Source organism: Choloepus didactylus, chromosome 7 (assembly GCF_015220235.1).
Source record: "Choloepus didactylus isolate mChoDid1 chromosome 7, mChoDid1.pri, whole genome shotgun sequence".
NCBI lineage: Eukaryota > Metazoa > Chordata > Mammalia > Pilosa > Megalonychidae > Choloepus > Choloepus didactylus.
The window spans coordinates 26,508,249-26,533,415 of NC_051313.1; the positions used below are offsets into that span (position 1 = coordinate 26,508,249).

The 25,167-nt window shown below is 35.3% G+C and overlaps 1 protein-coding gene and 1 pseudogene across 2 annotated transcripts in view; both read right to left on the bottom strand.

The window, feature by feature from the left end:
• Positions 1–269: 269 nt before the first annotated feature.
• LOC119540503 lies at positions 270–7,880 on the bottom strand (annotated as a pseudogene).
• A 7,436-nt stretch (positions 7,881–15,316) lies between these two features.
• HSF2 (heat shock transcription factor 2) overlaps positions 15,317–25,167 on the bottom strand; it is a 31,697-nt gene continuing 21,846 nt past the window's right edge. The window contains exons 9-13 of one of the 2 annotated variants that reach the window (XM_037844344.1): positions 24,716–24,955; positions 23,944–24,049; positions 19,640–19,693; positions 16,804–16,888; positions 15,317–16,358 (exon numbers count right to left, since the gene is read on the bottom strand). In XM_037844344.1, the coding sequence (XP_037700272.1) occupies positions 16,066–16,358; positions 16,804–16,888; positions 19,640–19,693; positions 23,944–24,049; positions 24,716–24,955 (778 nt within the window). In that variant the 3' untranslated portion in view covers positions 15,317–16,065. The remainder of the gene's footprint in view (positions 16,359–16,803; positions 16,889–19,639; positions 19,694–23,943; positions 24,050–24,715; positions 24,956–25,167) is intronic. The other variant, XM_037844345.1, reaches the window with a different exon arrangement.

Consider the following 25,167-nt stretch of genomic DNA (forward strand, 5'->3'; position numbering starts at 1 on the left):
CTGAGGAATGAGCAGGGCCTAGAGTACTTTGATAATGAGCTCCAGCCCTGGGTTGTTGCCATGCATTATAGATGAAGCATCTGCCACAATAGCATCATCCTCACGGCTGCTGCCTCCAATCACAGGCTTGACTGGTACTGTAAGCTCAAGGTTGGGAGTCTTCCTGCTGCCCCATAGGTTGCTGTGCATTAATTCTGAAACGATCATTTTGTCAAAAGCAATATCATTCATTCAGACTTAGTCCACAGTCTGCCACTGGTACACTATCGTTACAGGAATAGTGTACTGGTTCTTGTGGTTGATGCCTTCACTGAACTGTGGGAGCTCTCAGTGGGGTGGCTGTCACAGCAATACAAGTGTCTGAAGCACTTTCCATATTCTTCTCATACCTTCTTTTGGAGAGCACAGGGGAAAACGAAAATGAATACTCCCTGGAAAGCATTAAAGACGGTGAAGAGATATGCCACCACAATAGTCTCCTCATTAATAAAAAGTAACCCAAATGACCAGGTAGGCCAAGAAGACATGGAAGAGCAAAAGTGCCAAGAACCCAAGGCTTAAGGTTTTCCAACCTGGTAGAATCTAGTTCCAAAGTATTGTGAATGCTTCAACATTTTTCACAATGTGATCACCAGGAAGATAATAGTTAGCAGAATAATTTGAAGGTAACAGGTCCAATGAATCTACATAAACAATAGTTATCAACATGAAGCCAGCAACTTTTTCTGTTCCATAACTCTTACAGTCAATAGTGGTTGAGATTCCAACCACTGTGGCAGGAAACAAATAACCAGCAGCATAGTAACATTTCTTCCTTGAATATTCACTTTCAAATACTTCAATTAACATTAGATAGAGCTGTACACCTTCTAAGCACATCCAAACAAAAGCCACCAAAAAGAAAAAGTGTACATGCCTGCAAATTTTGGCATGTAATCATACATTTTGTTTCATAAATGCCTATTAAGAAAAATAAATTCAGCAATGAAAATGTTGATACAGAGGTCTTGTGAATAGTATTACGGACACTCTGTAGACCAGGGAAAAAGCAGAAGATGAAGATTCAGATAGCCAGGCAAACAAGGGAAATAATTCACACCCAAATGATAACTGTAAGGAGTAATTAATGAACTGAATCTTTATATGCAATTTCCCTGTGGACCATTGAGAATTACAAAACTGGTTAGGTAGCTGCATGCACAAGTTGCATGAGTTTTATTAGTGTCAACCAGCTTGCAGCCCTGGGTACACCAATATCCCATCATAGTTCTCTCTAAGTAGTTCCAGAAGGATTGGTTTGCATTTAAATAACTGTCAGGATCATTGTGTAGTAGGGTAAAAAGCACAAGATCAGTCAGGTGTACTTGGCTGGACTCCTTATTGATTGAAACTGCAATGACATAGGAATCACTGAAATGGTGCTACTGCAACCTATAACGTCACCGCTCAGTTTTATGGTTGCATTTTCTGTACTGAAGAACTGTCCCAGACTCCAGTAAATGATGAACACCAATTTTGCAAGCCCATTCCTGCTGTTCAGTTTGACAGTACTGGAAGAAAGATGGATTGAGATGCCTGATCCTTTGATATCCAAGGGAAATTTGAAGTCCAGTCCTTCTGTATTGAGTACTGCAACTTCCAGAACAATATTATCTGTAGGTATTGAGAGCCTTGTTGGTTCTAAGAGATTGTCACCAAGACAAAAGCTCCTTCTTCCAGTGTATTGAGTAACATCATTGTGGTACGCCCTTCGTCGGAAGAATTCATATGTTTCCAAGATGTCAAAGCTTCAGGTCTCAGAAGGTTGTCCACTGTGTAAACAACTGCCTTGTTGTAACTCGGTCCAGCTGAATCCTTTTCACTAGGTTTCAGTTCCTGCAGCTGTGCATCAAGAATGTCCATCAACTGCTCCATCAATCTCACTGAAGAATTCACATCCCCAACAAACTCAGGCCCTTTGGTATGTTTAGCCATTCCATTGGAAAGACTAGCAGCATGTTCTCCACTTCTGATCATCTGAGCCAACTGATTTACCCAGCGTGAGGTGCAATTGCTAAGATCAGGGCCCTGATCGTAGGGTTCCAGGTTCCAGTGGAAACCACGCAGAGGTGCAAGGTAGTTCCTCTCGTTCCCTTGCAACACAGTCATACAACTGTCATTCCCCTTTGTGTCTGAGGCCACCATATCCCCCCTTGTTTCTAACACTTTGAAGAATCTCTCTGGCAGCGGAAAAAATTTGTTACAGGAGGAATTTTAATTGTAGAAACTGCTGGAGGTGGTTTTGTCTCTTTGCTTCCTTCCTGCCATCCAGTTACAGTTGTGGTCATGGAGCTTTTCTGTGTAGCGCTGTTTGTGGTTGATATTGTGGTTCTGAACAGCTCAGCTGAAGACATTGTCACAGCTGTGGAAGAGAGCTGGATCGGGTGGACCAAACTCCAGAGAATATCATGAAGTGAAGTTATTTTTCCACATATAAGAGTTGTTTATCTCTTGGATTGTAACCCAGTGCAGCAATATACAGGTATTGGTAGGGGAAAGGAACATCAACATATTTTCAATTTAATTGGGTATTGTAAATGTAATCAATTGCATTCTTGCCTGTTTCACTTTCGTCGTCTTGATAAACTGATCTGGCCACATAGAGGACTCCACATATCATAAAAGCAGTTGACGCAGCATGTTTGTTACACACAGCCTTCCACATCACTTCAAACTGAAGAGTGTATGGATTCAGTTGGCTATTAATTATCATTCCATTGCTCTGCTCAGTGGCATAAGTGACCCATAAACTGTTTTCTTCTCCTGCTAGGTCGATACTAGTCTTTCCTCCCCCTATCTATATGGTGAGATATCGTGGTAGTTGGCATAGTTAATTATGGCATTGCCACTCTTAATTCTAGTCTTCAAATTTCACAGTATTCCTTGTTCTTTCTTTGTGAAAGAAGAGAGCACCATCATATACCACAAATCCATCTACTCGATTTGGAAATTTGTATGTTGTTGTTTGGCAACTGTTTTGGAAATCTTCTAAAGAAGCATAGTCTTTCAAAATATCAGAATGACAGGGAGTCAAGGGCATGAAACAATTCTATCTGCAGCCTGAAGAGGGTCCTTGCAGGGCACCTGCCTTTTGTTCTACTTCTTCTATACATGGTGAGTACACAATTGCTTTCAAGGTTGCAGGGAAAACAAAAATATAAGGGACACATTCACATTGGGCTTCAAGGTATTTGTATGTTCCAAAACATGGGTCAGGAAATACAACCGACCCAGTAACGTCTATGCACTGGGTTCGATTGTTGCACCTTTGTGTTACAATTTTTAAGACATCTGGGAGGTAACAGTCTGTATTTTCCATCTGAAATAGGTCAGCATCACAAATCTTGTCATCTTTCTGACCATAGTTAGTACTTTCAATATGATGACATCACTGCCTGGACATCACAGGTCTATAGAATAACAAGTGGTGTCTGGAGAATTGGAAAACCATATGCAAAAGAATGAAGGAAAACCCTGATCTCACACCATGGACAAAAATTAACTCAAAATGGGTCAAAGACCTAAATAATAAGAAGCAGGACTGTAAAACTCCTAGAAGAAAATGTAGGAAAGTACCTTCAGGATCTTGTGTTAAGCAATGGTTTCTTAGACTCTACACCCAAAGCACAAGCAACAAAAGAAAAACAAGTAGATAAATGGGTCCTCATCAAAACTAAAAACTTCTGTACATCAAAGGACTTTATCATGAAACTGGAAAGACAACTTGCTCAATGGGAGAAAGTATTTGGAAGCCACATATCTGATAAGGGTTTACTATCCAAAAGATATAATGAAGTCCTACAACTGAACAATAAAAAGACAAACAACCCAATTTAAAAATGACTGAAAGACTTGAGTAAACATTTCTCCAAAGAGGATATACAAATGGCTAAAAAATGCATGAAAAGATGCTGAACATCATTAACTATTATGGAAATATATATCAAAACCACAAGAGATACCATTTCACATCCACTAGAATGGCTACTATTAAAAAAACAGAAAATTACAAGCATTGGAGAGGATGTAGAGAAACAGGAACACTCATTCTTTGCTGGTGGGAATGAAAAATGGTGCAACCACCATGCAAGGCAGTTCGGCAGTTCTTCAGAAAGCTAAGAATAGAACTAGTATATGACCTGACAATCCCAGGGATATATTAGGTATATTCCCAAAAGAATTGAAAGCAGGGACTCAATCAGATATCTGCACACTGATGTTCACAGTGGCATTATTCATAGTTGCCAAAAGATGGAAGCAACCCATGTGTCCATCAACTAATAAATGAATAAAAAAAATATGGTATATACATACAGAGGAATATTATTCATCTGTAAAAAGGAATAAAGGTCTGATACATACATCAACATGGATGAACTTTAAAGACATTATGCTGAGTCAAATAAATAAGACACGAAAGGACAAATATTGTAAGATCACACTGATATGAAATAATTAGAATAAGCAAATTTATAGAGTCAGAATCTAGAATATGGGTTACTAGGAGCTGGGTTGAGGGTAGGGAATGATGAGTTAATGCTTAAATTGTCTAGAATTTCAATTTGAGTTGATTTCTCACATTTTGGAAACGGATGGTGGTGATGGTAGCACATCATTGTGAATGTAATTAATAGCCTGAATTATATGTGTGAATGTGATTAATAGGGGAAATTGTAGGTTGTATATATGTTACTAGAATAAAAATTAAAAGGAAAAAAGCATAGGACTGTATAACAGTGAATTCCGTTATAAATGATGGGCAATACTTAATAGTACAGTTATTATAATGTTCATTCATGAATTATAACAAATGTACCACATTAATGCAAGGTGTTAATAAAAGAGTGGTATATGGGGACAAAATACACCACAATGTCAACTATGGACTATAGTTAATAGTACAATTATGATATTCTTTCATCAACAGAAGTACCACACTAATGCAAAACGTTAATAACAGGGTAGCATATGGGAACTTGGTATTTTCTTCATGATTTTTCTGTAAACCTACAACTTCTCTAAATAAAAAACATTAAAAAAAATCCTACCAAGGACTTTTTGAGAAACTTAACCAATTGATCCTAAACTTTATATGAAAGAATGAAGAGCCAGAAACATCCAGGAAAGTTTGCATAAAAAGGTACAGAGACTGGTTTAGGGACTTATCAAATATCAAATTCATTACAAAGTTACAATGGTAGGTATTGTCGTAAGGATAGAAAATAAAGTTAGCTGGAAAAATACACACCCATCTAAAGATAATTAATAGCTGACAGAAGTAGAATGTTGGCTTAGTAGGGAAAGGTATAATTCAGGAATATTGCTGTGGTAATAAGTGGTTAGTTCATGCTGGAAAAAAACAACCGGAATTGAGTCCCTAACTCATAGCATATATTAAAATCAATTCAAAGTAGATTAAATATCTAAATGTGCAAAAGTAAACCTTAAAGACTTATAAGCATTTTGTGTGGACTCAGGGTTTTCAAAATATAAAAATACATGGAGAAGTAAATACAGATGTATGTGTGTGTGTGTGTGTGTGTGTGTGTCTGTGTGTCTGTGTGTACATTCCTTAGCTTTGGCCACCAAGAGGGCATGGGAGCAGCAATACTACTAAAAGGAATGAACACAGTACCCACATTTTGGTTTCTGAATACCATTTTCCAGTAAAAAGATCCCAGGCTCCTTGGAGAAAGGGCTGAGTTTAGGGTTGGGGCAGGCAAGGCCTCTCTGCTTGGACACTCCTAATCCCCTCAAAGTTCTGCTCCCGCAGTTTATCATTTAGTTCCTTTTAAGCAGGATGGATGGGTAAAAGGTGAAGGGCAAGCACTTCACGGAGGAAAAATCAGCTTTCAAGAAAGCCCCAGTCATTAAGCTTTTACTATCTCATTGGCCACAGCTAGGTCCAAGTCAACCATATTTGCACACACACTGGAAAGATGTTTTTTATTCAGGCGTATCACAACCATGCAAAATTAGATTCTACTAATAAAGAAAAAAGAATGGTTATTGGGCTAGGCAACTAACTGCTAGAGGCTAAAATCAGACTTTTGCAAAACTACACTTGATACTGTGCCTCATTAAAAGCAATTTTTCCAAACAAAGAGCTAATAGTCAACTGAACATCTCAAAGTGCTAGTCATAAGTATTTGGGGGACAGATGTCTTACTGGCGAAAAAACCTTGACATTTAAAATTATAAGCCTTAAAAAATGTGCTATTATTCATTTTCTGTGGAGTGATTTCTCCCTACTAAACATAAAGATGTCCTTAACTAATGGTGATAAATTTATTAACTCAAATAAATAGGAGTTCATGTTTCTACTATCAAATAGAAAACAGTTTTGTAACATGGTTTTTATAAAACTGTCAGCAAGGCTCATGTGCTGAAATAATTTAAGGTCCCTGAAAAAAGGCAATTATTTAAGAAGAGTTATTCCTAACTTACTGTCCACTAAGTCTCTTAATAATGAATAGCATTTAATTCATTGATGTCAAAGGAGGGGTCCCATTAGTAACAAACAACAGGTGATTTTTCTTCCTTATTTCTAAGCATGCCTCCCAATAACCTAACATACTACACTCACAGCCAGTGAAGAATTAAGGCTCCAAATAGTAACAATTATATCACTGAAGGAAAAGAAACACATGGATGGTAAACTGAGCAGCTTACAACTGCTATTAATGCAGGATTTCACCTCAAAAGCACTTCTGAAGTTTTCAATGAGGTTAGTATAGGCATTATAATAAGGTATTATAATAAATACGGTAACTTGAAGAAAAGGTCATTGTTGGGATTTCTGTGGGCTGACAGTTTATATTTCAGACAGCTACTGCATTTCAAAAAGATACACATTACCACTGAAAGAGGATGCCATTTCAGATAACACTAGTTTCATTACCACTCTTTGCCACAGCAAATTTGCCATAGCAATTCTCATTGGTAAATATCACCTGTGTTGAACTCTTTCTTGATTTAGTTGTCTAATAAAAGAAGATTCATCTGGGAACACATACACATCAGATGTCCTAATTAGTTTGTGATCACTTACCATCTATATGAGCAAAAAGAAAGCATAACAGGCATGGAATCCACCTTGATGAAGATGGTGGAGTGAGACACTCCAGGGTGCTGCTTCCCCCACTGAAGATTTAAGCAACAAAGAACTGGCAGAAACATCTTCCTCAAAGCTCTGAAAAAGTTAAAGGGTTGTAATAACAGGGTGAGGGCTGAACCAAGGATTAAGTAACTTAATGGTAAAATCTTGTGGCACCTTTGCTGGCTCCTCCCCCATGCCCACACTGGTTTGGTGCAGAACAGAACCGGCATATGCTCCCAGTATGGGTCCTTTGTCCCGGTCTGGAGGGAGCAAAGTAACCTTTTTGCACATAAAGGGGACATATACGTCTGTGCCAGTCTGTCTAATGGCAGCCTGAAGAACTGAATCAGGACATTCGTTGCACGCTTACCATCCCAGAACGTGCCCTGCGTGTGGAGGAACTTTTTCCTTTCTTTCTTATTTTTTTTAGTGAGAATATTATTACAGGTTGAAATGTAGGCTGGGATACATCTAAGAATTTTGCACTTGACTACTGGATGTAGGCAGGGTGATAACACAGGCTGCTTGGGTTGCTCTTGTGACAGCATGGACAGTGTCTTAGGAGTACATATAAATGTTCCAAATGGTCCAAAGTCCTTTCTTGACTTATTTTACTATAAAAGATTTCATATTCACTTCCTTCTCTTTCTATAGAAGCTATAGTTTTTTCCCTTCCTGTTATAGGCATCATCCTCTTACCAATTTTGATAAACCGACATACATACAGAATGGCACCAAACATGATTAAATTCTATTTTATTCAAAGCTTTAGAAGCCTCAATTTAAGAATTAAAAATAATTTTATTATTTAAATATCTTAAAACATAATACCAATAGTATACATCATACCAGCATTCTGGCTGGCCTCAGGAAGAATACACAGATACAATATACATGGGAATAGTGTGGCAATTCTGTATCTCTTCCCTTTTAGACCCTCCACCCAAATGTCTTGGAACAATGTATAAGTCCTTGTGATCTGTCATAACATAAAACAAACAAACACAAAATCTGAGTTATCTGAAAAAAGAAGGAAAAATCCAAATTTCTTCCAAGAAATAATGTGGAGAATACAAAACCTTAGAGGATCTAATAAACTAATAGATCAGAAAAATAACCGAGTTCTAGAACTTCATTCCTGGGGCCAAAATACAGGCCTCATTATTTTTATTTCACCATTTGAATCAATTATAGTTGTCTTCGTATTTCTTTTTTACCGATCCCAAAGCAATCAAAAACCCCAGCAGTTTTAGTTTTTAAATTCCACTTTGCTGTGTGCTTTTCTAGCCTAAATCAATAGCATTTGAAAATACTATTATTTAATATTATTGAAGAAACATCAAATATTACACCTCTACATTGAAATGCAAGTCACAATTTTTGTGTGTGTATATATATATATATATTTTACAGGTTCATTCCATATGAACTAGCTTACAAAAACAATTTTGGATTATAGTACCTGTCTATTGCACATTTTCATGTTCATATTATGTAGAGACACACTCCACCCCAAATAAATATAGTATAACGTTAGAATGAGAGCTACAGTCATAGATAATATCAGTCATTTATCTTTGTTGCAAATTTCTTCATCTTTATATATAATGAAATATGCCATGTGTGTGGCATATTTAGCAACTCCAGTTAATAAAATCTACTAAGGAATATTAAACTTCTCTGCAATATCTTCAGTATCTTTGCATGACTGTACAACACTAATTGTTAATTTTGAGGTTTAATCAAGAGCATTTAATAACCCCCAAATCTGGAACTACAAATTTCATAACAAACTCATGTGGAACTTTTACCAAAAAAAAATACTCACCCTGTTTTCGGCAGAAGTTTTTTTTTTTTACTTTTTTTCTGGATTTCGGCTTTGGAAACACTGGTCTGATAAACATAGATTATTCTGGTTCTGCTCCTTTATTATTCTTTTATCTCTTACTAGGGTATTACCAGCCCCAATTCACTAAGTCTAAGATATTTTTCTGAGAGAAATTATGAGGAAAAATAAAATGAATACTTTAAAACAAACTAAAATGCTATTACTTGTGTGGCATCCACCCTATTTCAGTGTAGTTTCAGTTTCTTAACTTTTCAGAGTAATCTCTCTCCCTCAGGATACACACACATACTTTTCAAGAATTTCTTATACTTTGACATCTCCAATAAGATATTTTGTTTTTTTAGAATACACTTTTAGACTATTTGAAATCAATACTTAATTAAATATATCATACATGAGTACATACAACATATAGGTAAGAAATAAAGATTAAAACCTAATGTATTATATGTTTTTGAGTAGATACAAGTATATAATTTATAATTTTATATGTACTATACATTATATATATTATGAATTTATATAGAAATTTGAGAGGACTTGATATCTTTTATTTCTGAACATATTTTCTTCCCATTTATTTTTATCTTCTTTCAAAAAAGCCTTGTATTTTTCCAAACAGATCTAGCACATTTAAAAAATATATATTATACATACACACTACCAGTGTAGTTTTGGAAAGATTTTCTCCTAAAACTTTTTAAGTTATGAACCACACAATTAAATCCATAATCTATCAGGAATTAATTTTTGTCTAAGGTGAGAAATATACATCTAACTTAAGTTTTTATATAAATTATTACCTTTATACATTTATTGAAGAGCTCATCCTTTCCACATTAGAATACAAGGCTTTCTTGTGACCAAGTTTCACATATGCATGGGATTTTCTGGGCTCACTTCTATATTCCACTGGTCTATCTGTGTATCCTTATGCCAAAAACAGAATGTCTTATTTTCTACAGCTTTAAAATAAGTCTAAATATATAGGATGTTGGAGCTCTCTAATTTTGCTCGTCTGTTTTCCCTTGGCTGTTACTGGTCCTTTGCTTTTCCTTGTAAATGTTAAAACCAACTTGACAAGTTTCATGTAAAACCCTGTTGGAATTTTGATTGAAATTTCAATGAATTTATATAGCAATTTGACATCCTTCTGTTATTTCTGAACACACTGTCTTCCATTTTTAATTTTTATCTTCTTTCAAAAAAGTCTTATAACTTTTCCATGAAGGTCTAGCACATTTTTATTTTTAAAAAATTTATTAGAGAAATTCCAGGTTAACAGGAAAATCATGCAGAAAATAGTTTCCATATAACCCTCCACCCCCCATTAGTAATGCCTTGCTTTAATGTGGTACATTTGTTACAATTGATGAAAGAATATTATAATTGTACTACTAACTATAGTCCATGGTTTACATTACAGTTCCTTGTTTGTTTTGTACAATCCTATGTCTTTTTTTTCATTCTGGCAACTTATATAACAACCTAAAATCTTCCTTTTTAACCATATTCAAATATATAATTCAGTGCTGTTTAATTATGTTCACAATGCTATGCTATCATGACCACCATCCATTACCAAAAACGTTTCCATCACCACAAACAGAAACTTGTACTATTTAAGCATCAACTCCCTACCCTCTCCTTGGACCCTGGTAACCTATATTTTAGTTTCTAACTCTCTATATTTGTTTATTCTAATTATTTCTTATTAGTGAGATCATACAATTATTTGTCCTTGTGTTTGGTTGATTTCTCTCAACATGATGTCTTCAAGGTTCATCCATGTTGTCACGTGTCAGACCTTAATTCTTTTTTACAGATGAACAATATTACATTGTATGTGTATATACCACATTTTGTTTATTCATTCATTGGTTGATGGACATTTGGATTGCTTCTATTCTTGGCACTTGAGAACTGCCAAGTATCTGTTCAAGTCCTTGCTTTCATTCTTTTGAGTATATAGCCAAAAGTGGGATTGCTGGGTATATGGTAACTCTATATCTAACTTGCTTACAACTGCAAAACTGCCTTTCACAGAGGCTGCACCATTTTACATTCAAACCAGCAATGAATGCATATTCCTATGTCTCCGCGTAATCGGACACTTGTAATGTTTTGTTTTTTAGTAGTAGCCATTCTAGTGGATGTAAAATGGCATTTCATTTTGTTTTGATTTGCTTTTCCCTAATGGCTAATGATGTCAAGCATTGTTCTATGTGCTTATCAGCCATTTCTATTTCTTCTTCGGAGAAATGTCAAGTCTTTTGCCCATTTTTTAATGGGGTTGTCTTTTTCTTGTTGTATTGTAAGATTTCTTTATATATTATGGATATTAAACCCTTACAGGATATGTGGTTTCCAATTATATTCTACCTTTTAGTAGGTTGTCTTTTTACTTTCCTGATAAAATCTTTTGATGCACAAAGTTTTTAATTTTGGTGAGGTCCTAGTAGTATACTAAACGACATACTCATGGAGAAGGCCATTTTTGTCTTATTCCTGATTTAAAAGGAATTCTTTTCATTGTTACATTTGAATATGATGCTGAAGGTGTTTCTGTAAATATCACATTAAGTTCTCTTATATTAGTCGTTTACTAAGCTTTTTCAAGTATGGCCATAAAACTTTAGCAACACTCTTTTTTTCCATATATACTGAGATAATAATATGGTATTCTCCTATAGCCTATTAACATGGTGATGTATCTATCATAGATGTTTCAAGTCTTCAGTCAACCTTCCACTATTTTAAACCCAAATTTGTTGCAATAAATTTTAGCTTTCATATATACTGATGGACTCTATTTGTAAATATTTTGTTTAGGATGTTTTGCATCTGTGTTCATGAGTGTACCTGTAATCGTTTTTCATTTTATTGTTCTTGCCCAGTTTGGTACCATGGTTATATTAATTTCATATAAGAACTAGTTGATGGAACTTACTAGTAATAAATCCTGGATATGGTCTTTTCTTTAAGAGAGATTTTAAATTGCCAATGCAATTTTTTTTAGTAGTTACAGGATTATACATGTTATCTTTCTTGAAACATTTTGGGTATATGTTTTTCTAGGAATTTATTCATTTTGGCAGTTTACAACTTTATTGTTCATTGTATTTTTAAACTTCAGCAGTACCTGCAAAATTGTATTTTATTATTTGTGCTTTATTTCCTGAATTATCTTCTAAGACTTTTTCTACTTTTTATGTTTATAGTCCTTTAAAATAAATTCTGGTTTAATGGTATCAATTGCATCTTTGTTTTCTGTCTTTAATTTCTACTCTTCATCTTTTATATCCTTGCTTCCATTTCATTTGGCTTTGTTCTACTGTCTGACTTAATTTGAATGCTTAGTTCATTTTTTATTCCTCTCTAACAAAGGCATTTAAGATCAAATTTTTTCCTTCCTTTTATTTGCATCTCACAAGTGTTGGTGCCTAGACTTTTTAGCCATGAATGTCAAGATTTCCAATTTGATTTCTTCTTTGATCCATAAATCATTTAGAAAGTCCTTTTCAATTTTCAAAAATTTTAAGGTACCTCTAAACAATACTGGCTTCTAGCTTATTTGTATGGTGGTTAGTCTGGTAACAACTCTTTGACAATTGTTGACTTGTAGTCAATGCTCAAAAAAATGTTTCATGTGTGCAAGGAAAGAAGGGTACTTTTGGATGTAGTATTCGATGTATGCTCATTATAATAGATGCCATTATGGCATTTTCCTAGTCTGCACTCTTTGTTATTACACTTAAATCACTGAACTCCTGAGTATAACAGCCATATGCAAACCACATACTGGCCATACTCTTAAAAAAGAAAAACTTTTGGATCTCTGTAGGTCAAAAACTGTCTTCTATACCCCTACTTGTAGTCTTCTGAGGTGAAAGCAAGCTGGAAGTGGGAGGAAGATACATGTATTCTTATAAAAGTCAGTGATCTTCATTCACACTGTCTTGTTTCCCATGTACTGACTATGCAGAGACCTTCTCTGGTAGACACAAGTTAAGACTATTTTTAAAGGAATTAGTTTCCAGATCTTCAATTTCAACACATACACTTTCTTAAAATTATCTGCCTGAAAACGTGCTTCAGGACAAGGCTTCAGCCTTTTTCAAAATCACTGTTCTCATACTTTACGAAGCAAAGATAAACCTCTCACTCATTCTGAATCTTACTCAGGCACTTTGGATAAAATCTCTAGAGACACCAAGTAAAGGGAAAATTTTAAATACTGTTGAGAAATAGAACGACATTGATAGGGTAAAAGAATACTTTTGCAATTCAGGAGGTTTCTAATTTTTTGCTTTCAGCCTAATTGAAGGATGACCTAATTGACAGAGCATAAAAAATAAAATTCTGGTACATAATTCGGAAGGAGTTCAAAGAACTGAGTAAACACTGCTGTAACCTAACTCCTTCCATTCTCATCCACTTATTTTTATGAACAAATATTCTTAGGCCTTTACCTCTATAAAAACAAAATATGGCATTAAAACTGATGCAGAATAACCCTTATTAAAGCAATATTATAACATGCAACTACAGATACAAAAAAATAGGAAAAAAGAACCAAGCCCTGTTTATCTAATAAAAGACGATTCTTTGATAAAATTTTACTTTTTATGTTTAATAACAATTCATCAAAATTTATACTTTACTTTATTAGTGAAAAAATAACAGCTGTTAACAGATCAATTCCAAAAATCTGAGGAAAAACATAATAGTTTTTTGTCCCCTCACTTGAAATCTAAAATGGGCATCCAGGATTGATGGGTGATTGTCCTCTAAGTGGTGATTCTCCTCTACGCAGTGATTCAGGAAGTCAAGTTTCTTCCATCTTGAGTATATACTCAGAAACCACATACTCCTCTGCATCAAGCCAGTAGAGGAGTAAAGGACACCAAGGATTGATGGTTTCTTTTTCACAGACCAGACCTGAAAGTGCAGTACAGCCCTTCTCCTGTTTTATTTGTTAGTACTCAGTCACATGGCTAACTCAATGGCAAAGAAGGCAGAAAGAGTCTAACTTGTGTGATAGAGGAAAAGGTTTAGCAATAGGTTAACAGTCTCTGCCACATGTATTTGTACTATTTCGATAAATTTGGTATTTATAATTGGAGAAGAACTTAAATACTCAAAATCTTAAGGTTATACGAAACAATTTCAAATTCAGTTGCAGAGAGGTGTGAGAGGATCATCAATAAACACTTTCATGCATAATAATAAAATAAAATTCTTTGGGGAAGTGGAATGAGTCATGATGGATATCAAACCAGTATGGTGTTTCGATTCCTTTAGATACATTTAAAAGAACCAGGTAACAATTGTATTTTAGAACATCAGTCTTAATAATATTCTAATTATCCTAAGGTCCTTCCAACTATTTATACTTACAAAGAGAAATTTTAATGTCAACTTAAAAAGTTGCAGGGGATATTAAGGCTTTCCAAAATCATTTTGAGTGTTTTTCAAGCATTAGAGCTCCAAAATGTCCACAAGGAGAAGAAACTTATCATATCCCACAGCGACAAAGAGAAGAGAAAGAAAAAGCCCCTAAAATTTTCTCTCTTCTCAGACAATAAACTCCTCTCTCTTTAACAGTCATCTCTAGTGAAGTAACCTTTTCAGCTCATGCAGAAAAGTGTTGGGGTTCTGCATTCATTCACAAAGGATCCAACACTCATAGTCAAATTTTTAGGATCTGCTAAGGAAGGGCTTCTGTTCCTCTGTACTAGGCCTTACTCTGAATCTTGACATCATAGTCAGTGAAATTCCAAGACATCAAGAGACAGAATAAGGCCAACAGGAAGGCCTTGTAATTTCAAATAGCCCTATTACAATATTCAGATATTAACTTCAATGCTTCCAGCCCTCTCCCTGAAGGTAATCCTCATGTGAGGAACAGTTCCAAAGGGAAGAGGTGATCTGACAGTTTGTCTAATCTCCCAGGGCAAAAACTGCGTAGGCCCTCAGTGGCATCCAGTGGTAATGTTCTTACCTTACTGTGGACAATGAGAGGCAAACTTCTCTCAGTTCTTTATCAGAAACATAGAAAGCAAGCCAGTATATTTTAAAAAAAAAAAAAAAAAAAAAAAAAAAAGCAGCAGCAAAACAGAACTTTAAGACATTAAATATAGAGACATCATATATTCCTCTCTTCCTGCAATAGACAGTCTATCTTTTGAGACAAAGCAGAAAGATCTTGGTGTGACTCATATTAGTAATGGGAAACGGGTACAATCTTAAGTCCATCTGCTCCTATAAGAAGGAAAAATTGTTACATGTGGGTATTACCTCCAAAGAAGACACACAACAGACAATGGTACTCAACATTCATTATATTTATTTTACTAAATAGTATTGTTCAAAAAAACACAAACCAGAAAAACTTCTACCTAAAACTAGTCTAACTGAGTGGATGGGGCTGATTCCATCCCATCCTTCTTCTTTCCATGTGTATGGAGTTGGAACCATATCAGACAGTGAGCACTAATGAACACTTTGCCTCTCCTGTTGAGCATGAATGAACTTCTCTGAACATAAATGAACTTCTCTGAACCAAGGGAGACAGATGAAGTTTTACAAGTTACAGGCACTTTATGTTCCCAGTTTTAAAAATAAGCCAAGTGAAAAATATTTAATAAAAGTAACTGGAACAGAGAAAGCTTTAGAAGTTCTAACCATTAGTTCTGAGACTTACACTCAATGCAATCAAAGAGCATCAAACAAGTAAAACAAACAAACAAAACAAACAAAAGTTAAACTGGGTTTAATAGGCATATATGTAAAAAAGAAATCTAATTTGCTGCAATTGGAGAAAAATGGCCATTTGAATCCAACCTACATTTATGCCAATAATGTGCATTAAATCTCATGTAGCTATGCATTTGAGTAACATCTGAGAGCTTTGTAACAGTGTGCAGTTAGGAGAAAAGCAAAAGGTGCTTTAGATTCCACAGTATCTGACTAAACAGAACAAAGCAATTTACAAAAAAAGTACCAAATGATACTTCAAAATAAATATTTCATCATTTTGATGAATATATACACATACAGTCCAGTTCTTGAGGATTTAACTATCTAAAAGTGGCATATCACTATCCAGAGGTGCAGGAGCAAGTTCACATAGATAAAACAGTGTGGCTTCACTAGCTTCAGCTTCAGTCAATGGCTCCAGACGAACAAGCTTACTTTGGGTTGGTTCTGGGTCCAGGCTGCTATCCAGAAGCTCATCAACTTCTATGGGTTTATCTACAGAAGACATAACTTCTGATGATCCTGTGCTCCCCTGTTCAACAGCAGAAGTGGGGTTCCCATCAAGGAATGCAAGAAGTGGAAAGGCAGTGTACTGGATAAGCTGCTTATCTACAAAGATAAGAAAAAGCACTTTTATACCAGTTTATACAGAGCTCAAGCCGAAAGGAGAAAAAAAATGGAAACAAATGCACATATACATATCACCACCCTTATATGCCAAATAAGAAACTCATATGATAGTTTGTGTCAGTAAATTAAAAATTTGCAAGTTGAAACAGATAGTCTGTATTCGACAATTAAGAAATGAGGGTTAAGTCTCCTAAAATCAAACAGGAAAAATAAGACACATAACCTAAATTTTAAGAACTGTTACATCGCCAATTCAAATTTCTCTATATGCTGGAACCCTGACATGCTGTGCACAGAATTTAAGTCAGTATATTCTGTGTTCAATTGTTAAGTATGGTAAGACTTTCTTTGGCTTGCATTAGCTTTTATGTAGGACACTAACCTTAACAAATCTATAGAAACCAATACTCTCATTTACACCTACCTGGTTTGGGTTTAGATTTTCTTCCTTCTTCTGTAACTGGCTGCACTACATTGTTCTTGGTAGTTTCTAATCCTTTATTCTCTGACTAAAAGAGAAAAAAGTATAAAAATACCTCTGTTTCACATTTTTTATGCTCCTGAAAATAGCAAAAAAATAGGTACCGTATATAAATATTGGTACATCTAAAATATATGGGAAATATACCAGGAAGGATGGATTGAGGAAGAGATCTGAGTAAAGATATAGAAACTGGCTAAGAAACTATCACTGTCATCAAGGGGATGAAACAAACCATATTAGGATAATAAAGGTAAGTAACATAAAGAGGGGGTATTTCAATGTACAACAGACTCTGTCAAGGATAAAAGATGGAAATGAATCAGAGATGACTGGTTCAAAATGCCAATTAAAAGACTTAATTATTTAAGCAATTAAACTAATTTTAAACATTTTCCCTTCATTCATAAACAGAATATTTAACATTAGTGAATATATCTGGAATAGCTCAGGATTAGCTGTATGGTGACATCCTTAAAACTATTTATCCCTATATTGGAAGCCTCAAAGTTGAGGTGCTGTATCTTCTTTTCCTTTTTGTGGCTCTTTCAAGTGTTTTCAAATTTAAATCACTTCTTTCAAACACTGTCTTCTCTCCTGACATGTCATGATAGGGGTATTAAATCTTTAATGTTGTTAAGTTCTTCGGTGCTTTTTTCAGCGATGATCAAGCTCCAAGGTGCAGAGGTTCACAATTTTTCCTGGATATCTGAGTGCTGGTTATTTAAATTCCAGAATTCTGCATGCTGGTTAAGTATATATGGTATAACAAACATCTGTATACTAATTTCTATAATCGCCCTGATATTCTTCCTAAAATGAAGCAGTACAAGTTTCCAGGACACAGAGAACACGATGGTGCCAAGATATAATAAAAACTACTTAAAGTGAATCTTTAAAGAAAAAAGAACACCACACACATTTACATAAGAATATTTTCTCACTTAGCATCCATAATAAATAAACATTAATGCAATAATATCATTATTTTTAAGCTTCCTAAAAGAGGTAATTTCCAAGGATGCCACTGTTGTTCTAAAACAGACAAGAACTAGGATGACAAATGGGTTTAATCTCCCATGCAAATTATGGTTCATTAGTAGTGGCTACCTGGATTGCTGTACTGAAGAGTATAAGGCTTCCTGATTTATTAGGAAAGAGTGTTATAATTCCTTAGAGATCTGTCACAGGCAAGGGAATAACAGCTGATGTGCCAATTACTTGAAAATGTTTAGATTCTAGAATAACTTATTCTGAAAAGTCCTCTCAAATTTAATTTTTCCATACTACTGTAGAGCAATATGCAATTCACTGTTTTAATTACTATTGATTTTTTGGAATAAGGAAAATAATCCAAAAATAAAGAATGGCTCAATGTCTAGCAATAAACAAACAGGAAAACACACTCACTAAATGAATATTAACATGGGTCCTTTCAATTTAGGGTCCATGACTTAACAACAGTATATGATATTTACTAAAACAAAGAGTGGAGGTGGTGCAAAGAATTTTATATTATTAAATCTGGGCAAACTATGATCAGCAGATCAAATCTTGCATGGTGTCTGTTTCCATAAATAGAGTTTTACTGAAACACAGTCATACTCATTCTTTTATGTACTATCTCCGACTGCTTTTGCACTACAAAGAGATGAGTAGCTATGATGGAAAACACATGGCCCATATTCTAGAAAATATTTACAAGTTAATTTTTACAGGAAAAAGTATGCCAACCCTTAATATTAATACCCAAATACTGAATGTATAATCAACTACTATGTCACAGATTCTTTAAGCTTAAGTTACCCAGCGAGTAACTTTGAAAATGTAGAAAATAAGGTCAGGATATCCTCACACACGACAGTAGTCAGATCACCCTCGCTTCCCACAGACTCATATTTGAGATTTTGCTCATTTTTAGACTACATAGAACAAGAATCAAAAGAAAATTCAGATTGTACTAATCCGAAATTCTGGAAGACCTGATTTACCTTTGTATTCAATGAAAAACAAGGGCCATTGTGCAATTTGGTATAAATATAAGACAAAGGGAGCATATACCTAGTTAAGACAGTAAATGTATAAAATAATAGAATGATTTATGAACATCTGCTCTAACAACTTCAAATTGTCCTTAGTATTCAATAAAAACCAGTTCTAAAGAATCTCTTGTCAACACTTTGCTAGGCCCAACTGGAGTTCCTATGTTTTAAAAAACAAAAACAAAAACCATGTTACTTTAAAAAAAAAATAAAGTCCAAAATTCATATTTCATTGTTTCAACTTGCCTTATCTCCCATTAGTACAAATTCCTGAGCTTTTACTGTACTCTAATAAGAAGAAAGAACTGATAGAAGAATATGGGTACCAGTAAATTTTCAAAAACAATGCTGAAAAGTTGTTTACAGAAGGACTGTAAGAATGTAAAAATGCAGCAACATAAAACATGAAGAAATAATATTATTAATAATTTATTTCATGGTATACTTTAAATACTCCCAAGTTCAGTCAGGTGAGCTTCCAGCACCAAAAAAGGGCTTATTTCATACTGGTAATTAATCCCATAATGCCAACAGAGTTGGACAATGATTCACCCCATAACCAAAACCTAATTTTTCATCTAGAATTTTACTAGCTTGATCACATATATTAAGTAAGAAAGTAAAATGCTTTTTGTAACTTGAGGTGATATTGCTCTCTGCTTACTAGGGCTGTTTTTGTTTTGTTTTTCCCAGATTCTTACAGCTTTGGGACCTAAGCAACATGAATTAAAACTTACTTTTGTATTATTGATGTAATCTGTGGGATTCATCTGCACAGAACTAGTGAAAAGCTGAAAGACCAAACAAGAAAGATCATAAGTTTAAAAAATATGAAAAAAGAATTAATTGTGTGTTCACAATTTTCATACAGCCATGTTGGGTGAAGAGATGTAGCTCCTGCACTAGGAAAGTTTCCACACAGTATAACAAGTTTGGAAGAGAAAAGCAGAAAGAAAAAGAAACAAAAGCAGAGCAAGCAAGCCCATGCATTAGATGGAATTCCACTGTAAGAATTTCTCTATGAAACAGTGGGGTAAATCACTTGAGACAAATGGTGATTCTCTCTTCCTTCCCTCTCACCTTCATTTTCTCCAGCCAGTTTCATTTCCTTGATTTTTTCTCCCTAAATGCTTTTGGCCTTAAGTGGCACCCAAAGGAGCAGCTGAGTTCCCTGCCCTGATGCTAAGCCTTCACTGAATACCTGTCAATTTTGTGACAATTTTTTAGAATCTGCTCCATGACAATGGTTCCTAAACTACACCTCAAGGGGAGCTCTCTGAAAAGATGGCATACCTACCTACTTGTTGGTTCATGTCACCTTACCTAGTAAGGACAGTCAATAAGTGCTAAAACCATTGCTTACTGCACTCCTCAGTTCAGCCAATTTACATATATATAACTCTTAAGTCATTCATTCCACAGGGATTTACTGAGCATCTCATAAATAAATGATATCATGAAGAATACAAGGTGACAACACTATTCCTGCTCTCCAGGAGCTTACAATCTAAAAGACAAGATAAGACCAACATTACATAGCAACATACAATCAGGTACAATCCAGCATTATAACAATGGGTGGTGAAGTTTGAAAGGATTAAGGAGTTAAAAGAAGGGAGGAACACACACACATACAGGCACACACACGTGTACATGTGCACACTCACGCACACAGGATGGAAAAGAAAGGCTTTGATGAAGGTATACAATATGGTCAGCCCCAAGAGAATGGTTAGGACTTGGAACGGAGAAGACAGAGGGAAATGAGCATCAGTACAGCACCAGCAACAACAAAGAAGGAATGCTTGTGGAGTATATTCTGGAAATAGATAAGAAGTCCAGACCACATAACACATGAAGTTTTGAGTCAGATAATAAGTTTTATACATAAGATTCTTAAAAGTAGAGCAAGGCCAGTAAGTAGATGAGAGTTGGAGTATATTCTATCAACAATAATAGCTCTGAGAACGTCCAGAGTGATAAAACAGAGTGATTAAATCAGCATTTTAGAGTTACAAGCACACCAAATGGTTCGCAGGATAGAATGAAATGCAGTGTGGCCAGAGGTAGAACTCTCCTCTATTCTCTCTAGAAACCTACTCCTCTCTTAAAGCTCTTCATTCCTGGTAGCTCTATAAATATCCCCAGCTCTTCCTTTCCTTTCCTTTCTTTCTTCCTCCATTCCATTTATGCATCCATGAAGAGGAAGAAAGCTCAAATTCTTGACAGCTCCACATCATTACCAATCTCAGCTGGTCAGCGTACCACTCAGAGGCCTGACCAAACATTATCCCCACTGAGAGTAGTGTCTGAGGAGGGCCAGCAGTGTGAGCTCTTCTTTTCCGCCTCTTTACTCCACACCCTATCCACTGATTCTGGGACACCTTACTGTGTAATGCCTGGAAGAAACACGGCATGAAGTAGAAAAAAGCAGATCATCTATGAGGAGCTGACACAGTTGGTTCAATTCTAGATTAGTCCCTTCCTGCGGCCTCTACCTGGGTCTCCTAGAACTGAGCTCTGCAGAGAGAACCCATGAACTCCTCAGCCCACTTATTCATATCCTTACCATCTTTGCTGTCTCATAGAATACAGGCAGATTCCTTAGTTACAATATTACATATAATTCAGAGACTTGAGGTTCTTAAATGAGAGAGACAACAGTGGAAATAGAAACCAGGGATGGCTTATGAATGCTATTTGGAGAATACACAGGATATGGTGAGTGATGAGATAAAGAAGACAAGGAAACCAAAGTGAGTCTGTGACAATTATCCTAGGTGAGTAGAGAGAAATATAGCACTAAAGAAAATAAGAAACCTAAAAAGGTAGATAGTTTAGGGAACAAAGAAAAGTTTGGGTTAAACACAAATAAGCTAAGACAAGATCTAACTGATGATCTCAAGGACAAAGAATTAAAATTCAGGCAAATTTACTTTAAAAAATATTAAGAGCTACAGATATAGATTTGAGGGCAATCATACAAGCCAGGATCTCTTTATAAAGGGAGAGAGGACAGAGAAGAAAAGTAGAGGAAAAAAAAAAAAAGTAGATAAAAGATTGGACACCTTGGGTAGATACCACAACTAGAATATAGCAGGAAAAGAAAAATCCCTTAAAGGAAACAGAGAATGGTTAGGGAGAAAGGAAGAGAGCAAAGATGTTCAGTGTCTCTAAGAACAATTTCTGCTGTAGAATACCCAATAGTGTAAAAAATAATAGTGTTAATTATAATATTTCTAACAGCACTTCATGTTAGGAATTCACCACATGTGAAAGAAGGGGAAACTGTTTAAGAAAGGTTAATTTTCCCAAGGTCAGTAACATACTTAGCAAGTAACATGAGCCAATAACTGAACCAATATCTGTCTGACTCAAAGCATTCTTCCACTAGCCCAATGATATGATTTGGCAAGAAACAAAAACTTGGCTTACTATGGATAAATCAAGACAGCAGAGGAAGCACAAGGTTAGAGTGGAAAATCAAGAAAATATAAGGTTTCAGAAGTACAAAATAAAAAAGAGACAACAAATATAACCACTCATTTCTAGAGCTTTTAATGAAAAAGAGAAGCAGAATGGTAATTAACAGAGCAAATTTATTAAAAAAAAATTTTTTTTTTAAGATGGAGAAGACCTGTACTTTTTGGAAAAAACTCAAGGGTAAAGATGAAAAACTAGAGAGGCAGAGGCCAGGTGGACAAATTGGTTTTAAAGAGGAAGTAAATACTTCTTCTTAAATAGAAGTACAAGAGATTGGAAATAGAGCCACAGTTTAAGAGAGAACCAGGGTAGGATGAATTATCCACTGTGAATAGAGAAGTTGGCTGGATGAGGTCTTTAAGACAAGAAAGTGTGGTAAATGTTCTAAGGTTTAGTTAACAGATAGCAAAATAGCATAATGACCTACCTGAAGACTGCAAAGATTTGCAGAGGGCCAAATTATGGAATTATACTTCATTCTAAGTGATCTAAGGGGCAGATATTCTGAAAAGTCTCTGGATTCAGAGCACAGACAGAGTGATTAGAATCAAAAAGGGATGTCATGTCAACTGTTAAGTTAACCCATTGAATAGGTCATGAGTATGGATGGTGAGTTCACTTAAAACAGTTACCCAGGTCAGCATGAAAGGAGATCTTCAAAGACAGTGAAATCCATCCTATGAGGCAGTAATAATTTGGAAAGGGTATAAAATCATGTAACATTGATAAAGACTGACAAGAAGCAGAGAGGGATTGGGTTAAAGCAATGAACCAGCAGAGTAAGAATTGACTGAAGAGTAAGAAAAGGACTAACGCCTTTTGGCTCTTAAAAGCACAAGACCGTAGATCTTTTTATATGAGAGAAGCTACATTTAAAGGCAAGAAATGAAGAAAAAGGATAGAGAAACCTGTTCACAACAGAATATGGAAATGAGGGGAGAACAAGATTCAGCTGAAAGGGACCAGGCTTTAGGTCAAAGAGGGAGGAGGGGTAGGAACAAGAGGGAAAAGAGTACAAAGGATGGTCAGTGTCAGAAAGGGTAGGTAAGGATTGACAGTCCAGATAATAGTGGAGTCAAGTTCAGAGAGGTGGTGGAGGAAATTGGATCACAGTACATTAAAAATATAAATATAAAAAATAAAGAAAATATTAAAAAAAAGAATTCATTTGAGGGGAAATGTTAATTCTCCAACTATTAAGAAGTGTCTCCATACCATTTTCTGGCTAAGTACTACCTCTACTGCTAATTTTCAGGTTTCTATTTAGTAGCAGTTTTTTCTAAAGCAAAACATAATACAGCAATAAGTTCAGACAAGATCTAGATTAAATAGTACTGTTGAATAGAGTTGACAGTTAGAGGGGATCAACTGAACTTTAGAGATTGATAGTGGTTACCCTCCTTCAATGTCCTGAACACAGCTGTTCATTCTGACAATTGAAAAAAAAAAAAGAAAATACAAAACAACAATGTAGAATACAAGAAAATGCTGCCCTGATTTATAAATCATACATAAAACACAAATTATCAGTATAGCAAAGATTATCCAAAGTACCTACATCAACCAGCAGATCTGGGTCTATGCTAAACTGTCTTCCTGACAGCATGGCCTGGAAATCCTCTAAACTGCAATCAATACTGTCAAGATAATCCAACAGCTCAACCCTAAGGAAAAAAGATTAAAAACAAAATCAAATATTAGATTTCCCTGTTTTTATGTTTAAAATCACACTGTAACATGGCTAGACAAAATATTCCTAGTAAATGCTGACTCCTTACCAGCTTTTATTCCTAAAAGATACTATTTAATATATAGGATTCCTGAAAATTTTGGTTGCTGAGTAATCAGAGCCTTTACAAAAACCTTCAGTATTTATAGAAAAAAGGTTCTGCAATAACAGTCTGATTTACCTTCTTCCTCAATCTTATAAACTATAAAATGTTTAACCTTTTATTACTAGTTTTTAGTATTAAATTACTGGTTTTCTTTTCTTATGCTATAAAATGATAAGTTTAATATTCTATCATCCCACAATTCTGATCCAAACACAAATATATGCAAGCACACATATTTTATGAACAATCAAAACAAGCACTTCATTTAAAGAAATCTGAGAACTCCAAGCAAATCCCAAGACTGCTCTTGGGGTGATTCAATCCCTCTCAAAATACTATTTGCAGAATGTGACCCTGACCGGCAAAAACAGAAGGCGGACTACAAGGGTTCCTTTCTAACTTCATGAGAAAGGAAGCTCACTCAAAGAGATATAAACTATGTGAAATGACCAAAGAAAGCAAATAATTTTAGACAATAGCTATACGAGCACTCACTTTCCCAAAAGATTGATGTTATCATTCAAAATGGAATCCATCATGGTCACGGGATCATCTGTGGTCAGACTGGAAGAGCCATTTAGCTGGACAGCACTCGACATGAGTGGGCTGCTGCCATCATTGCCTGAACTTGGGGATTTGCTGGGTGGTTCACTCTGATCCCCACTCTGAATAACAGGTGCATACTCATCTTCATTGTCATCTTCAACAATGACAATATCAGGGTACTGGCTACAGCTAGATTCATTAATGAGTAAAAGGTAATAATTACATTTTCAGACAAATTCAATAAATTTATTCCATCCATTCATTCTTCATGAAAACTCACTTCCCAAACCACATAGCAAAAGGCTTAAATTTTCTTGGGTAAGCAGCTTAATCACAAATATTGATACTTCATAGGATACGAAGCCACAAAGAATCAATGGAAAGTAATGAACCACTCCCAC